At 32.6% G+C, this 18,732-nt stretch overlaps 1 protein-coding gene across 3 annotated transcripts in view; it reads left to right on the top strand.

Moving 5' to 3' along the window:
* The window catches only part of abcc8 (ATP-binding cassette, sub-family C (CFTR/MRP), member 8), a 98,921-nt gene that overhangs the window by 39,494 nt on the left and 40,695 nt on the right, over positions 1-18,732 (top strand). For all 3 annotated transcript variants that reach the window (XM_035396035.1, XM_035396036.1, XM_035396037.1), the window contains exon 14: positions 2,987-3,095. In XM_035396035.1, coding sequence (XP_035251926.1) covers positions 2,987-3,095 — 109 coding nt within the window. The remainder of the gene's footprint in view (positions 1-2,986; positions 3,096-18,732) is intronic.

The following is an 18,732-nucleotide window of genomic DNA, read 5'->3' on the forward strand; positions in this document are numbered from 1 at the left end:
CATGAATGACAGCTGAAGAATGTTCTGGTGTCCTTGCGTGAAGGGGTTTACTGTGGTGTGAACACTGGCTAAACCAGCACTGCTCCAGACAGATTATTAGCTAATTGGGCTGGAGTTACAGGTGTGAACGAAACACCACCCCCACCCCACCCCACACACACACACACACACACACCGGCCCTCCGTGAATAGGACTGTCCAAGCTTGAGCTGAACTACGGACACAGCCACGTATCCCATGATTCCTCTGGAGTGAAGTTCCGTGCTGTTTCCGTGGGCGGGGCTACAAAGCTTGAGGGCCCATATAGTACTGCCACCATAACAGGGTGATTCAGCGTCTATTTCCACCCAATAAACAGCATATGCTGTTTTCCTCAGGGACCCTGGGATTCAGCAAGTAGTAAAATACGCTGACTGCTAAGCAAGGAATGAATCAACAATATGTAATTGCCAGGATATGACGGGAAGAACATAATGGGTTTTAATGCTGTTTAATCGCGGCTGCATTGTTTGTTTGAGGGTGATTTATCACAGTGATTCACAGGTTTGTTTTGCCTTTGTTTGCATTGCTTGGGTGTTTCCGTACAGCCTAGCAGGCTAGGATATCCGCAGCCTTCTGGGCAGGAGAGTAGGGAAACGATTAGATTAAGGGAGCTTGTATCTAGGAGGTTGTAGGTACACAAGGTTGGGGGATATACAGCAAAGATAATTATCGAATGCTATAAAGGTCGTCGCCACCGTGTGGCGTATTGCTTTTCTTTTTGTCTTTATGTGTATTTATACCTGAAGCAGTTTGTAAACAGCCAAACTTCAGAGAAAATGTCACCACTCTTATGTATTGGGTTACCATAAGACAGCCAATCAGCAGCAAGGCCTTGCAGCTTCCATGTGATTGACAAAAACGTGTCACATGATCACATGGAAGCTGTACGACCTTGCTGCTGATTGGCTGTCTTATCAACACCCAATCTCTAAGAGTGGTTTTTGTTGTTTTTTTTATAGCCTCTTTAGTTTGGCTGTTTACTAACTGCTTCAGCTATGAATAAATATAGAAAAAGACAGAAAGAAAGGTAATACCCCATTTGGTGGTGAAGGCCATAATTTGAGAATTATGGTTTTGGTATATCGCCCAGCACTAGCTGCAGGTTTGACCCCCAGGTAGGACCCTGCCAGTGTTCTCTTGTACGAGGCACTTAATCTGTAACTGCTTCAGTAAAATTCATATTTGTGTGTAGAAATGATGGATTGCATGCAAAACTATATAAGCAGGATGGGAGCATCTGCTAAATGCATGCAAACGTCAGATGAAGTCTGTGTGGGTCCAGAGTTCAGTAGAGGGGTCTGTTTCCTCTGAGACACCAGCATATCATTAAATCCAGAGTATTCTGTCCGTGTGAGTGACTTGACGAAAATACCAGCCCACCCCCACCGAGTTAGGACACCTGTTCCCCCCACTACTGCGTACCCATATGTACAAACGGGGAGGGAAGATGCCGTGGGAGCGGGCAGGAGATTGAGGTGTAGCACTGCAGCTGCTCCATAGGTCAGTGACCCGCTGGACTGAAATTAACATCCAATCAGCACAGCTAAAGCACTGCACGTTTGGGAAGAGACAGCTTTTCGCATGGGATGAGAAAAAGTAAATCAAATTCTTTTTTTTTTTAGTAACTCACACCCAGAAATGCCTGGACTTTGACTTTTGTGCTGCTGTTTCATCTTGCTTTTTGCATCTTGCCTTGCTGAAAATACAATTTATGTGTCCTGGCCAGTTAAAAAATATTTTACAGGTGATAAAACTACCTTGTAAATCGCAAAACTCAATTGACACTGAAACTGGCTGTGCTGGGACGTTGTAAATGCTGGAGCAAATGTGGTCAAATAAATTTGGGGACTCATTACATTCTTAGAATATAGATAATGTTGAAAGTGGATTTATGCCTAGTCAGTATAAACTGGTGATTGGGTTTGAAGGCTGATTTTACAGGAGATTAATGCAGGAAAATGTGAGTCAAAACGGTGCTGTTTGAATTTTCTCTGGTCATGTGACTGTTCTTCTTTAGTGTGAAGAGTATTTCCCTGGTCATGTGACTGTTCTTCTTTAGTGTGAAGAATATTTCCCTGGTCATGTGACTGTTCATCTTTGAAGTGAAGAATATTTTTCTGGTCATGTGACTGTTTTTCTTTAATGTGAAGAGTATTTCCCTGGTCATGTGACTGTTTTTCTTTAATGTGAAGAGTATTTCCCTGATCATGTGACTGTTCTTCTTTAGTGTGAAGAGTATTTCCCTGGTGATGTGACTGTTCTTCTTTAGTGTGAAGAGTATTTCCCTGGTCATGTGACTGTTCTTCTTTAGCGTGAAGAGTATTTCCATGGTCATGTGACTGTTCTTCTTTAGTGTGAAGACTATTTCCCTGGTCATGTGACTGTCCTTCTTTAGTGTGAAGAATATTTCCCTGGTCATGTGACTGTTCATCTTTAAAGTGAAGATTATTTCTCTGGTCATGTGACTGTTCTTCTTTAATGTGAAGAGTATTTCCCTGGTCATGTGACTGTTCTTCTTTAGTGTGAAGAGTATTTCCCTGGTCATTTGACTGTTCTTCTTCAGTGTGAAGAATATTTCCCTGGTCATGTGACTGTTCATCTTTAATGTGAAGAATATTTCCCTGGTCATGTGACTGTTCATCTTTAATGTGAAGAATATTTCTCTGGTCATGTGACTGTTCATCTTTAATGTGAAGAATATTTCCCTGGTCATGTGACTGTTCATCTTTAATGTGAAGAGTATTTCCCTGGTCATGTGACTGTTTTTCTTTAGTGTGAAGAGTATTTCCCTGGTCATGTGACTCTGTTCTCCTCCAGTGTTCAGAGCGTTCCAGCAGTCATGTGATTCTGCTCTCCAGCGTGCGGAGTGTTCCATGGTCATGTGACTCTGTTTTCCTCCAGTGTTCAGAGTGTTCCGTGGTCATGTGACTTCGTTCTCCTTCAGTGTGCAGAAGCTGAGTGAGTTCTTCTCCAGTGAAGAGATTGGGGAAGAGCAGGACCCCAGACCCACTGCACAAACAAGCTCCACCAACCACAGCAAATACCAGGCAGTGGTGAGACGAATTACAATAATCTCACAGATATCCCCTAATTCATATTTACTACAGTCCAGCCATGAGAAACGCTCCCGATTTCACCACATTATGCAGCCTAGACTTAAACTTAAACCAAGGACTCATTTTACATACGTGATTTTTAAAGATGTGTATTTAACACTGTAGTCTTTTGTGTTTTTGACAGTTTTACACTGACATTTTTCATCACAAATAACTTCAGAAAGATTTATATTTGTTTTTTCACTGTGGTTGTAATGTAAATAGTATTTTCTATCAGAGTCAGAACATGACATTTAAAAATTTTGTTTGCAAAATTCTTTTTTTTACTGTTTGGAAATGAGAATTTTAGGATAGAAAATCAATACGAAATCGCTCTTATCACTTGAATTCTTCTGATTTGTTCCAGTAGTACTTTCATATTATACTTGTATCTCCATTCAGCCCTTGTATTGTTAACTTGATGTCAACTCGTCGTGATGCCTCCTAATTCTAATTACCATAACTTTCTGACCTAGCCTGTGCTTCCTGTGTGAACTGGACTTAATGTGCTCAGGGCTATAGATAACATAATAAGTATTGTACTTTATTGGACCAGTGTTTTGTAGTTATTCCGATGACCTTTGGTACGCGCTTATTGTACATCGTTTTTGATTAAAGATTTTGCTGATTAAATGCAATGTAAATGTAAAGTAAAAAAATGATTAGCTTTTTTCCACAAAAGCATGTTATTGTTTTGAATATCTTCAGAAAGTTTACAGAACCTGGTGTGAAATTTTTTTAAATGGCATTGTTAGCCTCTGGTGGATTGGAAATTCTATTTATGATAAAAAAAATCATGAATTAAATAATTAGATATTATTATGAATCAGTTTTTTAAAAGTGCAAAAGATAAAACATCTTATTTCATCATACTTATGAATACTTATGGTTAAGACCACATTAAAATAAATTATTAGAAATATTTCTGAAGATATTTATCTTTTGTTAAAGACCATATCTCTAAATAAAAGTGCAAACAAATTTAAAATGTCATTGTATGACTCTAAATGATAGAAAATCCCATTTATGTTACCAATACATTAAAATAAAAGATTAGACAGCAAAAGACATAAGCCTATAGGCTCATCTCCAAAAAATGAAAAGAGTGCAAAAAATATTTTTAAATGTTATTTTTATACTCTGATGCATAGGAAATCCTATTTATGTATATGCCATCTTGAAATAAATCATTATAACGGTTTCTGAACGTATTTACGATGAAAAATGTTTTTCAGTAGAAAACAGCAAAAGACAGAAGCCTATAGCCTTATCTCCAAAAACTGAAAAAAGTGCAAAATTATTTTAAAATGTTCTTTTTATACTCTGATGCATAGGAAATCCTATTAATGTATGTACTCTGGTGAAATAAATTATTAGAATGGTTTCTGAACATATTGATGATGAAAAATGTGTTTCAGTGGAAAACAGCAAAAACAAAAAAACATAAGCCTATAGCCTTATCTCCAAAGAGTGAATAAATTTTAAAATGATATTTTTATACTCTGATGCTTAAGAAATCCTATTTATGTTTTTGCGATCTTGAAATAAGTAATTATAATGGTTTCTAAGGCTGTTATGTAGTGCAGAGGTATGAGCACTTGCCTACCACTTCAGAGGCCCGGGTTCAATCCCAGGCAGTGGTAATGTGACACCCACATTAAAATAAATGATTAGATTTGTTTCTGAAAATATTTATGATGAAAAATGTATTTCCTTTGAAATCAGCAAAAAACATAAGCCTATAACCTAAACTCCAAAGAGTGCAAAAATTTTAAAAAAGTTCTTTTTATACTCTGATGCATAGGAAATCCTTGTAACGTATGTACCCTGGTGAAATAAATTATTAGAATGGTTTCTGAACGTATTTACGGTGAAAAATGTTTTTTAGTAGAAAACAGCAAAAAACAGAAGCCTAGCCTTATCTCCAAAGAGTGAAAAAAGTGCAAAATTATTTAAAATGTTATTTTTATACTCTAGTGCGTAGGAAATCCTATTTATGCATGCACCCTGGCAAAATAAATGATTAGATTTGCTTCTGAACATATTTATGATGAAAAATGTATTTCCTTTGAAATCAACAAAAAACATAAGCCTATAGCCTTATCTCCAAAGAGTGAACACATTTTAAAATGTTATTTTTATACTCTGATGCATAGGAAATCCTCTGAATGTATATACCCTGGTAAAATAAATGATTAGATTTGTTTCTGAACATATTTATGATGAAAAATATGTTTCAGTGGAAAACACCAACAAAAAACATAAGCCTATAGCCTTATCTCCAAAGAGTGAAAAAAGTGCAAAATATTTAAAAATGTTCTTTGTATACTCTGATGCATAGGAAATCCTATTAGTGTATGTACCCTGGTGAAATAAATGATTAGATTTGTTTCTGAACATATTTATGATGAAAAATATGTTTCAGTGGAAAACAGCAACAAAAAACATAAGCCTATAGCCTTATCTCCAAAGAGTGAAAAAAGTGCAAAATATTTAAAAATGGTCTTTGTATACTCTGATGCATAGGAAATCCTATTAGTGTATGTACCCTGGTGAAATAAATGATTAGATTTGTTTCTGAACATATTTATGATGAAAAATGTATTTCCTTTGAAATCAGCAAGAAACATAAGCCTATAGTCTTATCTCCAAAGAGTGAACACATTTTAAAATGTTATTTTTATACTCTGATGCATAGGAAATCCTATTTATGTTTTTGCCATCTTGAAGTAAGTAATTATAATGGCTTCTAAGGCTGTTTGGTAGTGTAGAGGTATGAGCACTTGCCTACCACTTCAGAGATCCAGGTTCAATCCCAGGCAGTGGTAATGTGACCACCATGTTAAATTCAATTATTAGTGCAAAATATTTAAAAATGGTCTTTGTATACTCTGATGCATAGGAAATCCTATTAGTGTATGTACCCTGGTGAAATAAATGATTAGATTTGTTTCTGAACATATTTATGATGAAAAATATGTTTCAGTAGAAAACACCAACAAAAAACATAAGCCTATAGCCTTATCTCCAAAGAGTGAAAAAAGCGCAACAAATTTAAAAATGTAATTTTTATACTCTGATGCATAGGAAATCCTCTTTATGTATGTACCCTGGCGAAATAAATGATTAGATTTGTTTCTGAACATATTTATGTTGAAAAATGTATTTCCTTTGAAATCAGCAAGAAACATAAGCCTATAGCCTTATCTCCAAAGAGTGAAAAAAGTGCAAAATATTTAAAAATGTAATTTTTATACTCTGATGCATAGGAAATCCTCTTTATGTATGTACCCTGGCGAAATAAATGATTAGATTTGTTTCTGAACATATTTATGTTGAAAAATGTATTTCCTTTGAAATCAGCAAGAAACATAAGCCTATAGCCTTATCTCCAAAGAGTGAAAAAAGTGCAAAATATTTAAAAATGTAATTTTTATACTCTGATGCATAGGAAATCCTCTTTACATATGTACCCTGGTGAAATAAATCATTATAACGGTTTCTGAACATATTTATGATACAAAATGTGTTTCAGTGGAAACCATCAAAAAACATAAGCCTATAGCCTTATCTCCAAAGAGTGAAAAAAGTGCAAAATATTTTTAAATGGTCTTTGTATACTCTGATGCATAGGAAATCCTATTAATGTATGTACCCTGGTGAAATAAATGATTAGATTTGTTTCTGAACATATTTATGATGAAAAATATGTTTCAGTGGAAAACAGCAACAAAAAACATAAGCCTATAGCCTTATCTCCAAAGAGTGAAAAAAGTGCAAAATATTTAAAAATGTTCTTTGTATACTCTGATGCATAGGAAATCCTATTAGTGTATGTACCCTGGTGAAATAAATGATTAGATTTGTTTCTGAACATATTTATGGTGAAAAATGTATTTCCTTTGAAAACAGCAAAAATCATAAGCCTATAGCCTTATCTCCAAAGAGTGAAAAAAGTGCAAAATATTTTAAAATGTTATTTGTATACTCTGATGCATAGGAAATCCTCTTTACGTATGTACCCTGGTGAAATAAATCATTATAACGGTTTCTGAACATATTTATGATACAAAATGTGTTTCAGTGGAAACCATCAAAAAACATAAGCCTATAGCCTTATCTCCAAAGAGTGAAAAAAGTGCAAAAAATTTAAAAATGTTCTTTGTATACTCTGATGCATAGGAAATCCTATTAATGTATGTACCCTGGTGATATAAATGATTAGATTTGTTTCTGAACATATTTATGATGAAAAATATGTTTCAGTGGAAAACAGCAACACAAAACATAAGCCTATAGCCTTATCTCCAAAGAGTGAAAAAAGTGCAAAAAATTTAAAAATGTTCTTTGTATACTCTGATGCATAGGAAATCCTATTAGTGTATGTACCCTGGTGAAATAAATGATTAGATTTGTTTCTGAACATATTTATGATGAAAAATGTATTTCCTTTGAAATCAACAAAAAACATAAGCCTATAGCCTTATCTCCAAAGAGTGAACACATTTTAAAATGTTATTTTTATACTCTGATGCATAGGACATCCTATTAGTGTATGTACCCTGGTGAAATAAATGATTAGATTTGTTTCTGAACATATTTATGATGAAAAATATGTTTCAGTGGAAAACAGCAACACAAAACATAAGCCTATAGCCTTATCTCCAAAGAGTGAAAAAAGTGCAAAATATTTTAAAATGGTCTTTGTATACTCTGATGCATAGGAAATCCTCTTTACATATGTACCCTGGTGAAATAAATCATTATAACGGTTTCTGAACATATTTATGATACAAAATGTGTTTCAGTGGAAACCATCAAAAAACATAAGCCTATAGCCTTATCTCCAAAGAGTGAAAAAAGTGCAAAATATTTTTAAATGGTCTTTGTATACTCTGATGCATAGGAAATCCTATTAATGTATGTACCCTGGTGAAATAAATGATTAGATTTGTTTCTGAACATATTTATGATGAAAAATATGTTTCAGTGGAAAACAGCAACAAAAAACATAAGCCTATAGCCTTATCTCCAAAGAGTGAAAAAAGTGCAAAATATTTAAAAATGTTCTTTGTATACTCTGATGCATAGGAAATCCTATTAGTGTATGTACCCTGGTGAAATAAATGATTAGATTTGTTTCTGAACATATTTATGATGAAAAATATGTTTCAGTGGAAAACAGCAACAAAAAACATAAGCCTATAGCCTTATCTCCAAAGAGTGAAAAAAGTGCAAAATATTTTAAAATGGTCTTTGTATACTCTGATGCATAGGAAATCCTATTAGTGTATGTACCCTGGTGAAATAAATGATTAGATTTGTTTCTGAACATATTTATGATGAAAAATGTATTTCCTTTGAAATCAGCAAGAAACATAAGCCTATAGTCTTATCTCCAAAGAGTGAACACATTTTAAAATGTTATTTTTATACTCTGATGCATAGGAAATCCTATTTATGTTTTTGCCATCTTGAAGTAAGTAATTATAATGGCTTCTAAGGCTGTTTGGTAGTGTAGAGCTATGAGCACTTGCCTACCACTTCAGAGACCCAGGTTCAATCCCAGGCAGTGGTAATGTGACCACCATGTTAAAATCAATTATTAGAATGGATTCTGAACGTATTTACGGTGAAAAATGTTTTTTAGTAGAAAAAAGCAAAAAACATAAGCCTATAGGCTTATCTCCAAAGAGTGAAAAAAGTGCAAAATTATTTAAAATGTTATTTTTATACTCTAGTGCGTAGGAAATCCTATTTATGCATGCACCCTGGCAAAATAAATGATTAGATTTGCCTCTGAACATATTTATGATGAAAAATGTCTTTCATTTGAAATCAGCAAGAAACATAAGCCTATAGCCTTATCTCCAAAGAGTGAAAAAAGTGCAAAATATTTAAAAATGTTCTTTGTATACTCTGATGCATAGGAAATCCTTTTAGTGTATGTACCTTGGTGAAATAAATGATTAGATTTGTTCCTGAACATATTTATGGTGAAAAATGTATTTCCTTTGAAATCAGCAAGAAACATAAGCCTATAGTCTTATCTCCAAAGAGTGAACACATTTTAAAATGTTATTTTTATACTCTGATGCATAGGAAATCCTATTTATGTTTTTGCCATCTTGAAGTAAGTAATTGTAATGGCTTCTAAGGCTGTTTGGTAGTGTAGAGGTATGAGCACTTGCCTACCACTTCAGAGATCCAGGTTCAATCCCAGGCAGTGGTAATGTGACCACCATGTTAAAATCAATTGTTAGAATGGATTCTGAACGTATTTACGGTGAAAAATGTTTTTTAGTAGAAAACAGCAAAAAACATAAGCCTATAGCCTTATCTCCAAAGAGTGAAAAAAGTGCAAAATATTTTAAAATGTTCTTTGTATACTCTGATGCATAGGAAATCCTATTAATGTATGTACCCTGGTGATATAAATGATTAGATTTGTTTCTGAACATATTTATGATGAAAAATATGTTTCAGTTGAAAACAGCAACAAAAAACATAAGCCTATAGCCTTATCTCCAAAGAGTGAAAAAAGTGCAAAAAATTTAAAAATGTTCTTTGTATACTCTGATGCATAGGAAATCCTATTAGTGTATGTACCCTGGTGAAATAAATGATTAGATTTGTTTCTGAACATATTTATGGTGAAAAATGTATTTCCTTTGAAAACAGCAAAAATCATAAGCCTATAGCCTTATCTCCAAAGAGTGAAAAAAGTGCAAAATATTTTAAAATGTTATTTGTATACTCTGATGCATAGGAAATCCTCTTTACGTATGTACCCTGGTGAAATAAATCATTATAACGGTTTCTGAACATATTTATGATACAAAATGTGTTTCAGTGGAAACCATCAAAAAACATAAGCCTATAGCCTTATCTCCAAAGAGTGAAAAAAGTGCAAAATATTTTTAAATGGTCTTTGTATACTCTGATGCATAGGACATCCTATTTATGTTTTTGCCATCTTGAAGTAAGTAATTGTAATGGCTTCTAAGGCTGTTTGGTAGTGTAGAGGTATGAGCACTTGCCTACCACTTCAGAGATCATGGTTCAATCCCAGGCAGTGGTAATGTGACCACCATGTTAAAATCAATTGTTAGAATGGATTCTGAACGTATTTACGGTGAAAAATGTTTTTTAGTAGAAAACAGCAAAAAACATAAGCCTATAGCCTTATCTCCAAAGAGTGAAAAAAGTGCAAAATATTTTAAAATGTTCTTTGTATACTCTGATGCATAGGAAATCCTATTAATGTATGTACCCTGGTGATATAAATGATTAGATTTGTTTCTGAACATATTTATGATGAAAAATATGTTTCAGTTGAAAACAGCAACAAAAAACATAAGTCTATAGCCTTATCTCCAAAGAGTGAAAAAAGTGCAAAAAATTTAAAAATGTTCTTTGTATACTCTGATGCATAGGAAATCCTATTAGTGTATGTACCCTGGTGAAATAAATGATTAGATTTGTTTCTGAACATATTTATGGTGAAAAATGTATTTCCTTTGAAAACAGCAAAAATCATAAGCCTATAGCCTTATCTCCAAAGAGTGAAAAAAGTGCAAAATATTTTAAAATGTTATTTGTATACTCTGATGCATAGGAAATCCTCTTTACGTATGTACCCTGGTGAAATAAATCATTATAACGGTTTCTGAACATATTTATGATACAAAATGTGTTTCAGTGGAAACCATCAAAAAACATAAGCCTATAGCCTTATCTCCAAAGAGTGAAAAAAGTGCAAAATATTTTAAAATGTTCTTTGTATACTCTGATGCATAGGAAATCCTATTAATGTATGTACCCTGGTGATATAAATGATTAGATTTGTTTCTGAACATATTTATGATGAAAAATATGTTTCAGTTGAAAACAGCAACAAAAAACATAAGCCTATAGCCTTATCTCCAAAGAGTGAAAAAAGTGCAAAAAATTTAAAAATGTTCTTTGTATACTCTGATGCATAGGAAATCCTATTAGTGTATGTACCCTGGTGAAATAAATGATTAGATTTGTTTCTGAACATATTTATGATGAAAAATATGTTTCAGTGGAAAACAGCAACACAAAACATAAGCCTATAGCCTTATCTCCAAAGAGTGAAAAAAGTGCAAAAAATTTAAAAATGTTCTTTGTATACTCTGATGCATAGGAAATCCTATTAGTGTATGTACCCTGGTGAAATAAATGATTAGATTTGTTTCTGAACATATTTATGATGAAAAATGTATTTCCTTTGAAATCAACAAAAAACATAAGCCTATAGCCTTATCTCCAAAGAGTGAACACATTTTAAAATGTTATTTTTATACTCTGATGCATAGGACATCCTATTAGTGTATGTACCCTGGTGAAATAAATGATTAGATTTGTTTCTGAACATATTTATGATGAAAAATATGTTTCAGTGGAAAACAGCAACACAAAACATAAGCCTATAGCCTTATCTCCAAAGAGTGAAAAAAGTGCAAAATATTTTAAAATGGTCTTTGTATACTCTGATGCATAGGAAATCCTATTAATGTATGTACCCTTTTGAAATAAATGATTAGATTTGTTTCTGAACATATTTATGATGAAAAATATGTTTCAGTGGAAAACAGCAACACAAAACATAAGCCTATAGCCTTATCTCCAAAGAGTGAAAAAAGTGCAAAATATTTAAAAATGTTCTTTGTATACTCTGATGCATAGGAAATCCTATTAGTGTATGTACCCTGGTGAAATAAATGATTAGATTTGTTTCTGAACATATTTATGATGAAAAATATGTTTCAGTGGAAAACAGCAACAAAAAACATAAGCCTATAGCCTTATCTCCAAAGAGTGAAAAAAGTGCAAAATATTTTAAAATGGTCTTTGTATACTCTGATGCATAGGAAATCCTATTAGTGTATGTACCCTGGTGAAATAAATGATTAGATTTGTTTCTGAACATATTTATGATGAAAAATGTATTTCCTTTGAAATCAGCAAGAAACATAAGCCTATAGTCTTATCTCCAAAGAGTGAACACATTTTAAAATGTTATTTTTATACTCTGATGCATAGGAAATCCTATTTATGTTTTTGCCATCTTGAAGTAATTATAATGGCTTCTAAGGCTGTTTGGTAGTGTAGAGGTATGAGCACTTGCCTACCACTTCAGAGACCCTGGTTCAATCCCAGGCAGTGGTAATGTGACCACCATGTTAAAATCAATTATTAGAATGGATTCTGAACGTATTTACGGTGAAAAATGTTTTTTAGTAGAAAAAAGCAAAAAACATAAGCTATAGGCTTATCTCCAAAGAGTGAAAAAAGTGCAAAATTATTTAAAATGTTATTTTTATACTCTAGTGCGTAGGAAATCCTATTTATGCATGCACCCTGGCAAAATAAATGATTAGATTTGCCTCTGAACATATTTATGATGAAAAATGTCTTTCATTTGAAATCAGCAAGAAACATAAGCCTATAGCCTTATCTCCAAAGAGTGAAAAAAGTGCAAAATATTTAAAAATGTTCTTTGTATACTCTGATGCATAGGAAATCCTTTTAGTGTATGTACCTTGGTGAAATAAATGATTAGATTTGTTCCTGAACATATTTATGGTGAAAAATGTATTTCCTTTGAAATCAGCAAGAAACATAAGCCTATAGTCTTATCTCCAAAGAGTGAACACATTTTAAAATGTTATTTTTATACTCTGATGCATAGGAAATCCTATTTATGTTTTTGCCATCTTGAAGTAAGTAATTGTAATGGCTTCTAAGGCTGTTTGGTAGTGTAGAGGTATGAGCACTTGCCTACCACTTCAGAGATCCAGGTTCAATCCCAGGCAGTGGTAATGTGACCACCATGTTAAAATCAATTGTTAGAATGGATTCTGAACGTATTTACGGTGAAAAATGTTTTTTAGTAGAAAACAGCAAAAAACATAAGCCTATAGCCTTATCTCCAAAGAGTGAAAAAAGTGCAAAATATTTTAAAATGTTCTTTGTATACTCTGATGCATAGGAAATCCTATTAATGTATGTACCCTGGTGATATAAATGATTAGATTTGTTTCTGAACATATTTATGATGAAAAATATATTTCAGTTGAAAACAGCAACAAAAAACATAAGCCTATAGCCTTATCTCCAAAGAGTGAAAAAAGTGCAAAAAATTTAAAAATGTTCTTTGTATACTCTGATGCATAGGAAATCCTATTAGTGTATGTACCCTGGTGAAATAAATGATTAGATTTGTTTCTGAACATATTTATGGTGAAAAATGTATTTCCTTTGAAAACAGCAAAAATCATAAGCCTATAGCCTTATCTCCAAAGAGTGAAAAAAGTGCAAAATATTTTAAAATGTTATTTGTATACTCTGATGCATAGGAAATCCTCTTTACGTATGTACCCTGGTGAAATAAATCATTATAACGGTTTCTGAACATATTTATGATACAAAATGTGTTTCAGTGGAAACCATCAAAAAACATAAGCCTATAGCCTTATCTCCAAAGAGTGAAAAAAGTGCAAAATATTTTTAAATGGTCTTTGTATACTCTGATGCATAGGACATCCTATTAGTGTATGTACCCTGGTGAAATAAATGATTAGATTTGTTTCTGAACATATTTATGATGAAAAATATGTTTCAGTGGAAAACAGCAACACAAAACATAAGCCTATAGCCTTATCTCCAAAGAGTGAAAAAAGTGCAAAATATTTTAAAATGGTCTTTGTATACTCTGATGCATAGGAAATCCTATTAATGTATGTACCCTGGTGAAATAAATGATTAGATTTGTTCCTGAACATATTTATGGTGAAAAATGTATTTCCTTTGAAAACAGCAAAAATCATAAGCCTATAGCCTTATCTCCAAAGAGTGAATAAAGTGCAAAATATTTTAAAATGTTATTTGTATACTCTGATGCATAGGAAATCCTCTTTACGTATGTACCCTGGTGAAATAAATCATTATAACGGTTTCTGAACATATTTATGATACAAAATGTGTTTCAGTGGAAACCATCAAAAAACATAAGCCTATAGCCTTATCTCCAAAGAGTGAAAAAAGTGCAAAATATTTTTAAATGGTCTTTGTATACTCTGATGCATAGGAAATCCTATTAATGTATGTACCCTGGTGAAATAAATGATTAGATTTGTTTCTGAACATATTTATGGTGAAAAATGTATTTCCTTTGAAAACAGCAAAAATCATAAGCCTATAGCCTTATCTCCAAAGAGTGAAAAAAGTGCTAAATATTTTAAAATGTTATTTGTATACTCTGATGCATAGGAAATCCTCTTTACGTATGTACTCTGGTGAAATAAATCATTATAACGGTTTCTGAACATATTTATGATACAAAATGTGTTTCAGTGGAAACCATCAAAAAACATAAGCCTATAGCCTTATCTCCAAAGAGTGAAAAAAGTGCAAAATATTTTTAAATGGTCTTTGTATACTCTGATGAATAGGAAAACCTTTTAGTGTATGTACCCTGGTGAAATAAATGATTAGATTTGTTTCTGAACATATTTATGGTGAAAAATGTATTTCCTTTGAAATCAGCAAGAAACATAAGCCTATAGTCTTATCTCCAAAGAGTGAACACATTTTAAAATGTTATTTTTATACTCTGATGCATAGGAAATCCTATTTATGTTTTTGCCATCCTGAAGTAAGTAATTGTAATGGCTTCTAAGGCTGTTTGGTAGTGTAGAGGTATGAGCACTTGCCTACCACTTCAGAGACCCTGGTTCAATCCCAGGCAGTGGTAATGTGACCACCATGTTAAAATCAATTATTAGTGCAAAATATTTAAAAATGGTCTTTGTATACTCTGATGCATAGGAAATCCTATTAGTGTATGTACCCTGGTGAAATAAATGATTAGATTTGTTTCTGAACATATTTATGGTGAAAAATGTATTTCCTTTGAAAACAGCAAAAATCATAAGCCTATAGCCTTATCTCCAAAGAGTGAAAAAAGTGCAAAATATTTTAAAATGTTATTTGTATACTCTGATGCATAGGAAATCCTCTTTACGTATGTACCCTGGTGAAATAAATCATTATAACGGTTTCTGAACATATTTATGATACAAAATGTGTTTCAGTGGAAACCATCAAAAAACATAAGCCTATAGCCTTATCTCCAAAGAGTGAAAAAAGTGCAAAATATTTTTAAATGGTCTTTGTATACTCTGATGCATAGGACATCCTATTAGTGTATGTACCCTGGTGAAATAAATGATTAGATTTGTTTCTGAACATATTTATGATGAAAAATATGTTTCAGTGGAAAACAGCAACACAAAACATAAGCCTATAGCCTTATCTCCAAAGAGTGAAAAAAGTGCAAAATATTTTAAAATGGTCTTTGTATACTCTGATGCATAGGAAATCCTATTAATGTATGTACCCTGGTGAAATAAATGATTAGATTTGTTCCTGAACATATTTATGGTGAAAAATGTATTTCCTTTGAAAACAGCAAAAATCATAAGCCTATAGCCTTATCTCCAAAGAGTGAATAAAGTGCAAAATATTTTAAAATGTTATTTGTATACTCTGATGCATAGGAAATCCTCTTTACGTATGTACCCTGGTGAAATAAATCATTATAACGGTTTCTGAACATATTTATGATACAAAATGTGTTTCAGTGGAAACCATCAAAAAACATAAGCCTATAGCCTTATCTCCAAAGAGTGAAAAAAGTGCAAAATATTTTTAAATGGTCTTTGTATACTCTGATGCATAGGAAATCCTATTAATGTATGTACCCTGGTGAAATAAATGATTAGATTTGTTTCTGAACATATTTATGGTGAAAAATGTATTTCCTTTGAAAACAGCAAAAATCATAAGCCTATAGCCTTATCTCCAAAGAGTGAAAAAAGTGCTAAATATTTTAAAATGTTATTTGTATACTCTGATGCATAGGAAATCCTCTTTACGTATGTACTCTGGTGAAATAAATCATTATAACGGTTTCTGAACATATTTATGATACAAAATGTGTTTCAGTGGAAACCATCAAAAAACATAAGCCTATAGCCTTATCTCCAAAGAGTGAAAAAAGTGCAAAATATTTTTAAATGGTCTTTGTATACTCTGATGAATAGGAAAACCTTTTAGTGTATGTACCCTGGTGAAATAAATGATTAGATTTGTTTCTGAACATATTTATGGTGAAAAATGTATTTCCTTTGAAATCAGCAAGAAACATAAGCCTATAGTCTTATCTCCAAAGAGTGAACACATTTTAAAATGTTATTTTTATACTCTGATGCATAGGAAATCCTATTTATGTTTTTGCCATCCTGAAGTAAGTAATTGTAATGGCTTCTAAGGCTGTTTGGTAGTGTAGAGGTATGAGCACTTGCCTACCACTTCAGAGACCCTGGTTCAATCCCAGGCAGTGGTAATGTGACCACCATGTTAAAATCAATTATTAGTGCAAAATATTTAAAAATGGTCTTTGTATACTCTGATGCATAGGAAATCCTATTAGTGTATGTACCCTGGTGAAATAAATGATTAGATTTGTTTCTGAACATATTTATGATGAAAAATATGTTTCAGTGGAAAACACCAACAAAAAACATAAGCCTATAGCCTTATCTCCAAAGAGTGAAAAAAGCGCAACAAATTTAAAAATGTAATTTTTATACTCTGATGCATAGGAAATCCTCTTTATGTATGTACCCTGGCGAAATAAATGATTAGATTTGTTTCTGAACATATTTATGTTGAAAAATGTATTTCCTTTGAAATCAGCAAGAAACATAAGCCTATAGCCTTATCTCCAAAGAGTGAAAAAAGTGCAAAATATTTAAAAATGTAATTTTTATACTCTGATGCATAGGAAATCCTCTTTACATATGTACCCTGGTGAAATAAATCATTATAACGGTTTCTGAACATATTTATGATACAAAATGTGTTTCAGTGGAAACCATCAAAAAACATAAGCCTATAGCCTTATCTCCAAAGAGTGAAAAAAGTGCAAAATATTTTTAAATGGTCTTTGTATACTCTGATGCATAGGAAATCCTATTAATGTATGTACCCTGGTGAAATAAATGATTAGATTTGTTTCTGAACATATTTATGATGAAAAATATGTTTCAGTGGAAAACAGCAACAAAAAACATAAGCCTATAGCCTTATCTCCAAAGAGTGAAAAAAGTGCAAAATATTTAAAAATGGTCTTTGTATACTCTGATGCATAGGAAATCCTTTTAGTGTATGTACCCTGGTGAAATAAATGATTAGATTTGTTTCTGAACATATTTATGGTGAAAAATGTATTTCCTTTCAAATCAGCAAGAAACATAAGCCTATAGTCTTATCTCCAAAGAGTGAACACATTTTAAAATGTTATTTTTATACTCTGATGCATAGGAAATCCTATTTATGTTTTTGCCATCTTGAAGTAAGTAATTGTAATGGCTTCTAAGGCTGTTTGGTAGTGTAGAGGTATGAGCACTTGCCTACCACTTCAGAGACGCAGGTTCAATCCCAGGCAGTGGCAATGTGACCACCATGTTAAAATCAATTATTAGAATGGATTCTGAACGTATTTACGGTGAAAAATGTTTTTTAGTAGAAAACAGCAACAAAAAACATAAGCCTATAGCCTTATCTCCAAAGAGTGAAAAAAGTGCAAAATATTTTAAAATGTTCTTTGTATACTCTGATGCATAGGAAATCCTATTAATGTATGTACCCTGGTGTTATAAATGATTAGATTTGTTTCTGAACACATTTATGATGAAAAATATGTTTCAGTTGAAAACAGCAACAAAAAACATAAGCCTATAGCCTTATCTCCAAAGAGTGAAAAAAGCGCAACAAATTTAAAAACGTAATTTTTATACTCTGATGCATAGGAAATCCTATTAGTGTATGTACCCTGGTGAAATAAATGATTAGATTTGTTTCTGAACATATTTATGTTGAAAAATGTATTTCCTTTGAAAACAGCAAGAAACATAAGCCTATAGCCTTATCTCCAAAGAGTGAAAAAAGTGCAAAATATTTAAAAATGTTCTTTGTATACTCTGATGCATAGGAAATCCTATTAGTGTATGTACCCTGGTGAAATAAATGATTAGATTTGTTTCTGAACATATTTATGATGAAAAATATGTTTCAGTGGAAAACACCAACAAAAATCATAAGCCTATAGCCTTATCTCCAATCAGTGAAAAAAGTCAAATACAATTTTAAATGTTATTTAATGACATTGATGGATAGGAAATCCCATTCATGTTACAGGGCAGAGGACAGTACATCTCTGAATTAAATTACTGTACTTTTTTTTCTCTTCATTTTCCCAACAAAACAGACACTCAACCCCATATGCAAAACCAAAAAAAAAAAAAAAAACCAAAAAAAATTTCAGAATTGTAGAATCGGTCACAGAATCGATACACAGCAGAACTCAGAAAAAACAAAGATGCGCAGTTCCAGATCTAGCCAACAACATCAACAAGCACGCAACGGGAAGTCGTCACACTCGAGGTCATGTAGACGATTGCTCGTTCTCCTTTGCCGGTGTCCAGCATTGCCAGAACTGATC

The sequence above is a fragment of the Anguilla anguilla genome, chromosome 16 (assembly GCF_013347855.1).
Source record: "Anguilla anguilla isolate fAngAng1 chromosome 16, fAngAng1.pri, whole genome shotgun sequence".
In the NCBI taxonomy this organism is placed as follows: domain Eukaryota; kingdom Metazoa; phylum Chordata; class Actinopteri; order Anguilliformes; family Anguillidae; genus Anguilla; species Anguilla anguilla.